Source organism: Schistosoma haematobium, chromosome ZW, assembly GCF_000699445.3.
Source record: "Schistosoma haematobium chromosome ZW, whole genome shotgun sequence".
Classification (NCBI taxonomy): Eukaryota; Metazoa; Platyhelminthes; class Trematoda; order Strigeidida; family Schistosomatidae; genus Schistosoma; species Schistosoma haematobium.
Window position 1 is genome coordinate 87,791,254 of NC_067195.1, and position 14,277 is coordinate 87,805,530.

At 38.2% G+C, this 14,277-nt stretch overlaps 1 protein-coding gene across 3 annotated transcripts in view; it reads right to left on the reverse strand.

The window, feature by feature from the left end:
• The window catches only part of GTF2H2 (General transcription factor IIH subunit 2), an 85,793-nt gene that overhangs the window by 51,602 nt on the left and 19,914 nt on the right, over positions 1–14,277 (reverse strand). For 2 of the 3 annotated variants that reach the window (XM_051212620.1, XM_051212621.1), the window contains one exon: positions 1,143–10,025. In XM_051212620.1, the coding sequence (XP_051072810.1) occupies positions 9,550–10,025 (476 nt within the window). In that variant the 3' untranslated portion in view covers positions 1,143–9,549. The remainder of the gene's footprint in view (positions 1–1,142; positions 10,026–14,277) is intronic. The other variant, XM_051212619.1, reaches the window with a different exon arrangement.

Consider the following 14,277-nt stretch of genomic DNA (forward strand, 5'->3'; position numbering starts at 1 on the left):
TCTAGCTTCAATTGACTCATGATCTCAACTATTGAAATTACTAAAATCTCCACAAAACCCCTTCCAATACTAATAATATATTCATTGAAAGAAAAAAATCAATAATTTACTGAGAACAGTAACAAAGTCACTCTACTGAGTAAATGACTATTATTTTAACAAATATTGTATTATTATTGATTGTCATTACAGTGATCTAATTCATGCCGTTTTAAGATTTCATTGATAATATTGATTACCGAACATACAAATCTTAATTGAATCAATCATTCACCTTTTTTTGTTCTATATGATCATTATTATTAGTAGTAAACATATATACAGCAATTAGTGTTCAGATTTAATGAGAAAAGGAAGAACTGATTTTATGAAGAATATTTCTTGACTCTTATCTTTCATCCATATGTAAAGGTTATCTAATAGTAAGTCAATCGGCTACAAACATTAAAGTCACATAATGATCATTAATGAAGTCGAACCATTTTTTTAAATGGTTAATTGTATATTATCAATGATTAATGATATACTCAGGCGACCTGTTTAAATATCTGGGCTACCTGTTCCTGTTATCTATCTAGATATTTCAACAATTTATCTGTTACCTTGTCAATTAAATGCATAACCTATTCAAGTGCATTTGTGAAAAGTTTCTGACCTTTCTTCGCTGTACAAGTGGAAAAAAAAACTTACAATCGGAGACATCATGATGGTTAGAAATATGCATTGAAAAGAATGAATATTATTCAGATGTCAATTTCTGAAGTGCTAATATCTAAATGGTGATCACTCAATATTTATCGTCAATATCGATTAAGAAATAAGAAACGAAAACTTGCTGAAATACTTTGTATTGAGAATTCTATATTGTATCAAAAATATAATATTGAATGGCCTAGAGGTTGAGCGTTTGCGAACAAGATTGAAGACCCTGGAAGATGCGCACTATTGAGGAGTCCCACAATAGGACGAAAAGGTCGTCAAGTGCTTCAAGGTTTTCAATGGTGGTCTAACATCAATCGATTCATGGTCTCAATCAAAATATTGAATAATAAATATACTTCTAGTCTATTGAAGGCAACAAATTCTTTAAGAGCAAAACCAATAAAGACCAGTTTAAAATTAACGTTAAAAAATTAACGTACCATGTTTTTTCATAACCCGATTCCCATCGAAATTCACGTTTACCACCACTATCGTGTAACATAGTGGATACGAATGAAGATTGAAATAATTCACTGTGTGTGTGTGTCAAATTGTTGTTAATGAATTAGCATAAAACCTAAAATGTAATAAGATTTTTAGAAAAAGTTTGTACACACAAGATTTTCAGAATAATCAAAGCATATTAAGTGATTGAGTTGACTACCATATAATGGACTATATGAAGAAAACTTTCAGTAATCGAATTTTGGGTCATATTCTTTTTTATATGATAGTTTAGTGATGCTTCATCGTTATATGAACCAAAACAGTCTAAAAGGATGGATTAGAACTTGAGTTATGATCAGTTGAAAGTTTTAACCCCTTCACAATGTTATTAATCATCCTTAATGTGATATTAGTAGAATACATCAGTTTACACCAGTCATAATCACTGCCTTTTCGTGGCATTAATGTTGTTTACAAAATTGAGAGGACGAAAAGCGAATGTCCGGCGCTTTAACCGGATTCCAAACCAATGCTCCACATGGGCTCCAGTATCCTAAGGGAACAAATGGCGTATGAACCAATCGTTGGTCACCGGCTACCATGGGACTGCAACTCCTCACGATGCTCCACTGCCTTGTGGGTCAGACCTTTAGGTCAAAGGCTCGGGGTGTGCCCCCCTAAGATAACCACGTGCTTCGGTCTGGGCACCCGGGCAGTATCAAAGCCCTCACAAAAATCGAATGATTTATGTGACGCATATCTGTTTGGTACCTCCTTGTACCAATATCTAAGTGTTAAAATAAAGTTTCAGTCCCAATCCACCTACTTAGTCTTCCGCAGACGAATAGTATCATCAACTCATACATGTCCAAAGTATGACTCAAAGACGAGTATACGAATCTATAAATGGTAAATGAATGACTTCATCATCCTCACTAAACTTCGATAATTTCCTAATGTTCATATACTTAGGAAGTTGAATATAAGCTGACTATTTCATGGCCTTTTATCTTATATTGATTATAATTAGTGGTGGCGAGACGGGAAATTTCAAAACATGCTAAACTTCTCATCTTAAATCCTCCATTTACAAATGTATCTAATCCTGATGTGTGAAACACTAAGAAAATAATCCTTTTCAAGAAATAAACCATAAACCTGACAATTATAATAACCCCCACTGACTGAACAATTTCAAAATGTGACAGTTCACATCCCAACAGAATGTGAATAGGATTCACTATTCAATAAGGAAGTTTTTAGAATGAGTTACGATATTTCATGGTTATTTAAATTTAGTTTAGTGCAGAGCGATTCATATTTGTGATCTTATGAGGTTAGAGAGAAAAAACAACAACTGTCAGCTCACTAAGTTTCGTTTTTAATCAAGTTATTATTGTCGATAGTTGGATTGACATTTAAGGTTTAGGAACTAAGATTATTTCATGCGATTGATCTGTCTCTCATACATTCTGTTGGGAAGATAGGGAACTGTCTACAGATACGTATACTTCTGACCGTAGCTATATATCTTGACAACTTAATCGAGCTTCAGCGAGTGGAACACTAATTCATTGAGGCTGTTATCTCAGGCATATAGGTTGGAGAGCAGTGAAATCAAAATTAGCTAATCAAATGTGCGAAGCTGAAGTCGTACTGCAACCGTAATAACAGTAAGGTGTTTTTCCTGGATAACCAGGACCTGAAGCAGTTACCTGTTGGCAATGGGAGAGGTTAGAAAAAGCACTCTGATACCGCATACACGAAGTAGTCCTACGGTTTTCCGGTGTTGACAGTAAAAGCATTCCAATGGATTCAAATTATTTGATGAAATAATGTCTTTAATTGTTGTTCTAAAAATTAACTTATTAGGCAGCTTGAGGTTACAGACGAAACAAATTTTGGACACTTTTACAGTGTTATTGAATGTTTCTAAAAAAAGCATTGAGTTTTTTACTAGTATCTTTATTTAAAACCTCAGCCTGTAGCTCTTCTAGGGCTAATGATGATAACAAGCCCCCATAAAGGAGGAGCATTAGGCGTGGGGTCAGCAACCTCATCCCGTACAAGACAATCTTGCTAAAAAAAAAAATCCAAACCAGAATACACAATTAAAATCATCAAAACTTCGCATTACAAGTTGAAGAAAGACTTATGGCGCCTCATGATGAAAGCCGAGATGCCTCGGAAGTCACGAGGCCTGTGCCCCTTATAACAACCAGGGCAACAACCTTTATAGGTACATGGAACGTCTGGATAATGTGGGAGACCAGGAGGACCAGTCAAATACCAACGTAAATGAGCAGATACAACTTGACGGTGCTCGGAATCAGCGAAACTCATCGCATTCACGCTGGACAGTAAAGGTTAGGTACGGGAGATGCTGCTGTACTTCGTACACGAAGAAAATGCTCCGCACATTCAGGAAGTTGCTCTGATTCTGCCTAAAGAAGTACGAAATGCACTTATAGGATCGGAATCTCATGGATCCAGGACCACCAAAGCATCCCTCAAAACAAAGAATGGAATCACGATAGAAGTTGTACAATGTTATGCACCCACCGATGATAGCAACGATGACAATAATGAGCAGTTATGCGAGAGGTTCAAATCAATTATAGCGAAGTGTTGAGCAAAAGACCTGACCATCCCAAAGGGAGAAATAAACGCCGAAGTCCGAATGGACAACAACGGATATGAAGATATCATGGGATGACATGGACTAGGAGAAAAATACGAGAATAGCGAGAGATTTGCAAACTTATGTGCATTCAACAAATTGGTTATAGGAGGCACAATATATCCAACACAAAACTATATGGGTTTCACCGGATCACACTACTAAATAACAGATCGATCATATTTCTATATATAAAAAGTCCAGAAGGACGATGGAAGACGTAAGAACCCGGAGAGAAGTTGACATACCTTTAGATCACCACCTGGTGGTTTTCAAGACGAAATTTAAGCTAAAGATGTGGTAGACAACTGAGGAAACAGTATTACAAATGCTCAATACAACCTTCCTTCCACATACTGACAAACTCAACCAATTCAAGATAACTCTCAACAACACATTCCAAACCTTACAAGATATACTCGAAGAAGAAATTACGATGGAAGGCAACTGGAAAGGGATCAGAGATGCATTAACTTGAACGTGTCAGGAAGTGCTGGGCGTCAAGAAGCATTATAACAATGAACTGATCTCTATCGAAACCCTAGTAAAGATTCAAGAAAGGAAGAGCAAAAAGAGTAAGTAACAAAAGCCAAATACGAGCAGAAAAGGTCAAGGCACAACTTCAATACACAAGCAAACAAATAAGTAAAAAAGAGCATTAGAACCGGCAAGAATAAATACGTGGAAGAGCTAGCGAAGACAGCGGAAAAATCTGCAAGAGGAAATATAAAAGAACTATATGACATGACGAAAAAACTGGTAGGGAAATATAGTGAACCAGAGAGACTGGTTAAGGAAAACGATGCAAGCCAATCACTGAGATTCAAGAACAGAGGAGCAGATGGGTAGAATACCTCGTGGGACCGTTGAATAGACCAGCTCCAATGAATCCACTGGACACCGAAGCAGTACACACAGACCTTCCTATCGATGTCACTCCACCAACGACCGAAGAAATCAGAATAGCGATCAGACAAATCAAGAACGGGAAAGCAACAGGACCCGACAATATACCAACTGAAGCACTGAAGTCAGACATCGAAGTAACTACAAACATACTTCACCTTCTATTCAAGAATATTTGGGTGGAGGAACAAGTGCCGATGGACTGGAAAGAAAGACACTTCATCAAGATTCCAAAGAAAGAAGATCTGGGCAAATGTGAAAACTACAGAGGCATCATACTAATGTCAATACCAGGTAAAGTCTTTAACAGAGTTTTGCTGAACCGGATGAAAGATGCAGTAGACGTCCAACTTCGAGATCAACAAGCTGGGTTCCGTAAGGATCAAGTGCTTACCCTCCCCCTTTCCCTTTCTTCTGGTGGTTGAATGTATTACGAAGAGCTCCATATCTCAAGGGAAGCACGAAATACAATGGACAGTTTGCATGTGGCTAGATTACTTGAACTTCACAGATAACCTAGCTCTTCCATCGCCTACACACCAACAATTGCAGATGAAAACAACTAGTGTAGCAGAAATCTCTGCATAAGTAGGGCTCGACATACACAAGTGGAAAACCAAGGTCCTTACATACAACACGGAGAACAGCAATCAAATCACACTTGATTGCGAAACTCTGGAAGATGTATAATCCTTCACATACCTGGGAAGCAACATCGATGAACAAGAAGGATCAGATGCAGACGTAAAGGCAAGGATTGACAAAGTAACGACAGCATTCATACAACTGAAGAACATATGGAACTCAAAACAACGGTCTGAAATCCAACATGAAAGTGAGAATCTTCATCACGAACGTCAAAATGGTCCTACTGTATACAGCGGACACTTGGAGAACCACCACGACCATCATTAAAAATGTACAAGTATTTATTAAACGTTGTCTACGCAAGATACTCAATATCCGTTGGCTGGATACCATCAACAACAGCCTAATATGGGAGAGAACAAACCAGGTTAAAGCTGAGGAAGAAATTAGGAAAAGACATTGGAAGTGGATAGAACATACATTGAGGAAATCGTCAAACTGCATTACGAAGCAAGCACTAACTTGAAATCCTGAAAGGAAACGAAAAATAGGAAGGCCAAAGAACACACTGTGTCAGGAGTTGGAAGGAGACATCAAATAGATGAATAGCAACTGGAAAGAAATGCCCAGGCCAGAGTTGGATGGAGAATGCCGGTGAGTGGTCTATTCTCCTCTATGAGGGGTAATAGGCGTATGTCTATTTAAAAGAACTTAGTAGCTCGATTCTCCACATAAAGTCGATCAGTGAGAAGTTAAATAAAAAGAATGATCATTTTAGAGTCCCGTATATAACACAGTAGTTTAAAAAGTGGACATACAACTATGATCAACAAAGCTTGACAAAACTACTAAAGACTATAAGCTCTGGACAAATTACAACTAACAGCCAATTCGCTATTTCTGTCAGATGACGATGGATCCCACAACCTCAGAAAATATTGGTAAATATCATTCTTTAGTATTTATCACATAACAATTCTTAACAAGATACTGGGAAAATCAATAGTCAATAAGAAAGAATTATAGCTTAATCTTTGTAAACTGAATGATATTACACACGTACAAAGCTATGATTAAAGATTTCCATAGATTTATTCAACACTTAATTATTACAACTAAAAACTAAAAACGGCGAGACTGTAATTTATGGACGAACCAATCAGATGTAAGATAACGAGTCACCAATTTGGGCGCGGAATTCATCCATACATTTGGCTAAACAGTGTTTTGGCATTATAGCTGATGTCAGTTCGTGATATAAACCCTAAATCTAATTTTTAATCCTAACCATCAATCGTAAATGAGAATTCTAACTGCTTTATAACCTTCATTTCGTCTTAATTAGTAGTTGTTCACTCTCAGGGTCACTTCACCGTCACTCAAAGGTCATCCATTAATTATAGTCTCACCGATTAGTCTTTTATTGGCATATGTGCATCTTTTGCATATTGCCTTAATTTACAAGCATTATAAGCAAATATATAGATAATGGTTAGCCATGGAATCCAGGACGCGCATTTCATTCTAATTCTGTACTTGCCTGAGTTTATGAAGTTTAATAATATTAAAACAAAAAATTGGTCAAAATGAGATAACAGAGTGAGTAATATTACTAAATAAAGTAAATCTTGGTGGAGTTTTGTTCTCTGAGTTGGATGGTTTGGTTTGCTGAAAACCTTCGGGATAGGTGTGGCACACAAACCAACAAAATCACTACAATCAATCCTATGCAAACCAAAAAGGAAAACAAATCAAACATCATCTACAAAATAAATTGTACCAACTGCGACAAACACTACATCGGACAAAGCGGACGCCCCCTCCACCTACGCCTACATGGACATCAATTAGCAGTCAAACGCCATGATATCTCTTCACTTATGTCAATACACGTGGATAACTACGGACACTCATTCGATTGGGAAAATGTAGAAATCTTAGACAGAGGAAATTCTAAAAACACCAGAGAATTTTTAGAAGCTTGGCACTCAGGTCAATCAGCAATCAACAAACATATTGAAATCAATCCAATTTATCAACCAATCAGGAAAATCATGCATAAATATAGGAACAAAACTCAAACCAATGGGAGACAACCAAAACAAAGAAGTAAACAATGATAAATTTAAGATCCTTAAGAACCAATCAACATCGAGGTGCACAGAACAAGCTGTGAAACACATATGGAAAAATTCGAACCCTTCACTTCGATCTGAAGTTTGTGCTGATGATGTTGTTCAGAAGAACGATGAAAGCTCCACGACCAAAGCATCCAGCTCAGAGAACAAAACTCCACCAAAATCATCCACCTGAGCTACAAATATTCTCCACCATCTCAAAGTAAATCTTATTCTAAGAAAGAAAAGTAAAAAAACTAACATTCAAACATAAAGTATATTACATACATGATCTCTCTCTCTCTCTCTCTCTCTCTCTATGCATACTTACATATAAGAAATGAATCACAACATGAAACGGTTTATTTATTTTTATCTCAATAATAAAAAAACTACAATCAACCGAAAATATAGTTTATTATTGTAGTTAATTCTTCATACAGAAATGATAAACAGTAACACAGGTATATGTATACCTGGTAACCAGAGGTCAAAACAAAACCAATGAAACAGAATAAAGTATTACAATCGGTTTGAGACACATATGAAATGATACATAACTATCGGAAAACAAAACAAACAAACAAAAATGCTTTGAATAAACAGGGGAAAAAAATAGAATCTATCTAAATAAATAAAAATATAACCTGATTAATTGATCAAGTATAAGATCAACAAAACTGGAAGTACAATTAGACGATGAATAGGTAGATAGATAGATAGGTAAGTCAGTCAGTCAGTAACAACGTAGAACTTTGTACGTACGTACATCAGTTCGAGTTGCCACACCACATTAGCATAGAGATGCAGTGGTCGATCCAAATCCCATAGTGGTAGAGGTAATAAGAGTATAAGCAGTAACCGGGAAGATTAGTGTTTGGAGATGTTACTTAAAGAGTATAATACAGTGAAATAAATTTAGGAAGAGAAAAAAAAAGAGACAAGGAGGAATAAGGAGATCAAAATTTGGGAGAACACACAGGTAAGTAGGTAGATATATACACACACAAAATGCTCAATTAGCAGTTAAAGAATAGTGAAAAAAATGTGAAGAGAAGATATAATTCAATCGTAGTGTAGTGAAAGTGAACACAAGTGAAGGACAATCGAATGTATTTGAACACAAGATTACTAGAACATCCTTAGTCAAATCTAAGAATCATACAATAAATACTTCATATGCAATATATCAATCAATTGTCTCAAACTTGAATGTTCCCTTTTGTAAATATCAGTCTGTCTTATCAGATTTCATTATTCCTGCATTTTTATACCAATTGCTTTCTGTTCACGTTCTGTCTTTCTCGATCTTCTAAGTCCTGACTATCGTTATATCCTACTCATGTCGATATAATTAGCACACACACCACCGTATTACCATCATAAGTCCAACAACAATAAACTAAGATTATATTGAATGCAATAAAATGATTCAATGTATAATTATGCTGAGAAAAAACTATCACTTTTACAGCAATGAATAATTCTGATACTGATCTATTTAATGAATAAATACAACCAATTCATGAGAATTCACGCAGCAGCAGCAGCAGCAGCAGCAACAACAACAACAATAACAAAAAACAAAGTTAAAACCAATAAACTGTAAACTAAAAGCAAATTAAATGTACCATATATATTCTAAAAGAGAAAAAAATTGTGTGTTTTTTTAACAAAATTCAACGGTATCATTAGCATTAGCACCGAACTACATCACAAGGTAATCCTTCATCACTTGGATTCCTCAAGGCTAAATAAAGGAGAAGAGGAAGACCAGAGAACACATTACACCAAGAAATAGAAACAAACATGAGAAGAATGAATAATAATTGAATAGAATTAGAAAAGAAATCCTAGAACAAAATGGATTAGAGAATGCTAGTCGGTAGTGACCTATACTCCATTGAAAGTAACAGGCATAAGTCATTAAGTAATTCACGGTAACATTCAATATTGATTAATGATGTTGACAATAATTACTAATTCACCACATTATGTTCAAATGTAAACAAATTGTAATTGAGCAGTAAATGATAAAAAAGAAGCAGAAAAAATAAAACCCCTTTTTTGTATACTATATACAATAGTGATAGTAAATTTTAATGAAAACTATATTGACCAATCTAATAATTTCTTATCTACATCATTATTATTATTAGTAGTAGTAGCAGTAGTATATATTGGATATTGATTATTTAATTGTTCAATTTGATAGATTTGCCGCCAATCAACAGATTTATTTGAATTGATAATAAAACCAGGTAAACCAATTAAATCAAGTAGATTACGCCATATACCATGATCATATGGACGATTGTAATTTGTAGAATTATGAAACTTTTCATTAGATAAAGACATATTATTATTATTATCATTATTATTAATATGATTGTTATTATTGGTATTAAATTCAACATATCTATCCATATTGATACGTTCATTTGTTGTTGCATTTAACCATACCATTTGATAAAATTGTGAACCAAATAATAATGTTGTCCAAAATGAATAAAAAGCAGCATTTATAAAACAGAATGTAATCCATGGATTGCATAATAGATATGACCAAATGATTGTAAATATATCTATCATTTATATATAAAATAAATAAAAGTATATTTGTAAAATATTATATAGATATTATAATATCAGGAGGGGTTTGTGGAGATTTTTAGAAATTTTCACAGATTGAAATCATGAGTCAGTTGAAGCTAGACCACCATTGAAAACCTGTAAGCACTGGACGGCCGTTTCGTCCTAGCATGTGACTCCTCAGCAGTGCGCATCCACGATCCCGCACCACGCGGGGCTCGAACCCAGGACCTACTGGCTTCGCGCGCGAGCACTTAACCATTAGACCACTGAGCCGGCATCCAACGGTGTTAATGTCTAACTTCAACCAATCCACGAAATTGCGCCACCACTCGCGCGCGAAGCCAGTAGGTCCTGGGTTCGAACCCCGCGTGGTGCGGGATCGTGGATGCGCACTGCTGAGGAGTCCCATACTAGGACGAAACGGCCGTCCACTGCTTCCAGGTTTTCAATGGTGGTCTAGCTTCAACTGACTCATGATTTCAATCTGTGAAGATATTATAATAGCCTATCAAAATATATCTATTCGACAAAGTATAGTATTATTAATCAACTACTCTTTATAACAAAAATCATGAAGTTCAATAAACACATATATATCAGTCAGTCAGTTAGTAACAGTCAGTCAGTCAGCTACAACGTAGGACCAGGCACATATGTGCATCGGTCCAGGTTGCCATACCGCATCAGCACAACAAGATGAACACCGGATTCATAGCAGTGGTTATGTCAAAGGTGGTAATATATAAGAGAAAGATTGCATATAGAGATATAATACAAGAAGAAAGGATTGGTTCGTAGAAAGAAAGATATGAAGCGATTTTAATCTCTTAGTTTAAGGGAAGACAGGGAGTGTATACACCGACGCCATTGTGATCGATTCTGAGCCATGTCACCAATAGTCTCCAACCATTGGTTACGATAGTCACGCGGACCCCAACCAAGTAGTCTGCATCTACCAACATGGCTCAGACTACAAGTTAGTGACTTCAAGCACTGATTTGGCAGCCCCTAACTTTCTTCCAACCATCTCCAATACCGGATAGCATTGCACGTCGTGGTAATCGGTGTTCAGGCATACGTAACACGTGGCCTAACCATCTCAGTCGATGAAGATTCATAACCTCATCAACTGATTTACCATCATTCCCTAATACTCTGTGTCTAACCTCACTATTACTTACCCGGTGATCCCAGCAGACGCCAGCAATATTTCTAAGGCATCTGTGGTCAAATACTAATAGCTTACGAGTGTCTTCTACTCTTAATGGCCATGTTTCGCTGCCGTAAAGTAGAACAGAACGAACTGCCGCGCAGTATACTCGTCCTTTTATTGATAGACGGATATCTCGCCTTCACCATAGGTGACGTAAGTTGGCAAAAGCCAAACGAGCTTTTCGAATCCGTGCTAAGATTTCGTCAGACACCAACCCATTAGGGCTGATCAGACTTCCAAGATAAGTGAAGTTGTCAACGCGTTCGACTACTTCACTCCCTATCCTTAGTTCAGGTGTTAACGCAGACCAATCCTGAAGCAACAACTTGCATTTAGAGGGAGAGAAGCGCATTCCAAACATCCTGGCATTGTTGCTCAGTGCTACCAGAAGACTCTGCATTTTGTCAGCGTCTTCACCAAACAGGATTATGTCATCTGCGTACTCTAAGTCGATAAGTGGACCTCCTGGTAGGAGATCAATACCCGAGAACTCAGTCGACGAGAAAGTTATTTCCATCAGTAGATCTATGATGAAGTTAAACAAAAATGGAGAAAGTGGACAGCCTTGACGGACACCACTTGAGGTTGCAAAAGTAGATGACAGTTCGCCATAAGCTCTGACTCGACTAGTAGTGTTCGAGTAAAGAGCCTTCACAAGGTTTATGTACTTCTGAGGTACGCCTTTTAATGACAGACACTGCCACAGAATCTCGCGGTCTACCGAGTCAAATGCTGCTTTTAAGTCGAGAAAGACCACCATTGTCGGAAGCCGATAAGTATGCCTGTGTTCTAGAATCTGACGAATGATGAATATGTGGTCGATGCAGCCACGACCAGGTCTAAAGCCAGCTTGATTCTCTCGTGTTTGCAGTTCACGAGTCTTAGTTAGGCGTCTGATAATTATCGAGGCTAGTATTTTAGATATTATATTAGTTAAACTAATCCCTCTGTGGTTGTCACAGGATGATTTTGACCCTTTCTTATATATTGGGACGATAAGTGATTGTGACCAGTTAGATGGGATAACGTCTAACTCCCAGATTTTAGCTAAAATATTAGTCAACCTAGTCGCTAAAATTGGACCACCATCCTCAAAGACCTCTAGAGCCAATCTATCTGGACCAGCTGCCCTTCCTCGTTTCAGATGAGCTATAGCCTTTTGAACTTCTGATAGAGTTGGGGGACCTACTTCAATTCACACTGTCTGGGAATGGAGGGTAGTTGTAGAGTAGCTGAAGGCCAGCTGAACTGTTCTCTGAAATGTTCCGCCCATCGTTCTAAACGTCTGGACTGGGAGCAGATGAGAGTATCGCCTTTTTCCGATATAATCTCACTTACACTTGAATTATTAATTCCAGTTTCCTTTATTAGTCTGTAAAGCTGTCTTGTGTTCCCTATAGTCGCCGCCTTTTCCATCTCTTTTGCTTTCATTGCCCACCACTGCTCACGGTCGTTCCTTAGACGCTTTCTTAACCTAGATCTGATTTGTTGTCGCTCTTCATCATGTTCGGAACCTGATGGGACGAGTTCGCGAGAATCCATCAGTGTGATAGACTTTGAAGAAATCCACTGGTTCTTTGTAACCTTGTGGTTTAAGTCGCTAATAGATGTCACTGCTGCTTCCACAGCTGCTTGTATGTCTTTCCAAGCAACATCTGGGTCAGCCTCGTCTTCAGAACTACCTAAGTGTGAACTTAGTTGTTCTTGGAACCTATTTTTGGTTTTCCCGTTACTCAACTCAGTTCTAATGGGTCTTTTTAATGTGGCTTTTTTGCGTCCAGAGAAACGCAAGCAGATGCGTGCCCGTATTAGGGCGTGGTCGGAGTCCAAGCAGGTACTCCAGAATGAGCGACAATCTTCTATCGACCCTCTCCAACGATGACTGATGGCAATATGGTCTATTTGAGTCCATCGTTGGTTTGGTGTAGGGGGTCGCCATGTTAGACGATATCTCTCCTTATGCTTAAAATTTGTGTTTGCTAAAAATAAGCGATTGTCTGAGCACAGTTGCAGCAGACGGTCACCATTATCTGTTCGCTGTGCCGGAATGCTAAAATATCCACCTAAATGCCTTTCTGTTTGGTTTAAACTACCTACCTGGGCATTAAAGTCGCCTGCTACGAGTACTATGTCTGAGCGTTTAGCTTTCTGAAGAAGTTCAGATAGCTTTCTGTAAAATTCATCTTTCACTTCATCTGAGCTGCAGTCAGTGGGAGCGTAGGCAGAAACGACGAAAAGGCAACGACGTGTGTCCCTATCCTTCCGAGTTCTTACGGAGCCGTTTAGCCGAACAGCACATAGACGACTGTTGACGGGGATCCACTCTAGCAGTGCTTGTTCCGCCCTCATGCTTAGTGCTATGCCTACACCTGCCAGTCCACGAGAACTGGCCATCGGGTCACCAGATACACGTAGGGTGTATCTCGTTGGCTCTCCGTTTTGCCGAGGTGAGGTCAAGTGAATGACCACACTGGAATCCTGTATGTGTGTTTCGAAGACACAGCATACATCAATGGAAAGAGACTCTAGGGTTTTAGCCAAGGAAGCCTGCTGACCGATTTGACATAGGGTGCGTACGTTGAAGGCTCCAATGTGTAGTTTGGAGCGAGGTTTCAGTAGACCTGGGACAGTGTTTTGAGCACTAGAATCGTTGGCTATGGTGACACTTGAGGAGGAAGCCGAAGGAGGAAGTTTAGGGTTGAAAGTCGATGTACGAGGAATAATAGGAATTGAAGAGGAAGGTTGATTATGAATACAGTGGTCTCGAGTGCTGTTAGAGGTATGAGGGCGGTTATCACTTCCCGGTTGCCCACACCGTGGAAGGGTTCTTCTGGAGGTACCTGAAAAGGAAATTGGATTAGAGGCGGTCTCAGTGACCTGAGAGCGTGACCGCAGTGCCCAAGGGACAACTGCTTGAGGCCGGTCGCGCACGGCCTTTTCGTGAGAGGTTTGTGACGTGTTAGCTCCGTTCTTCAAAGGGCCTTACCGCCGGAGACGGAAATCCGTGAGGTAAGGTAAGGTGTGCATTT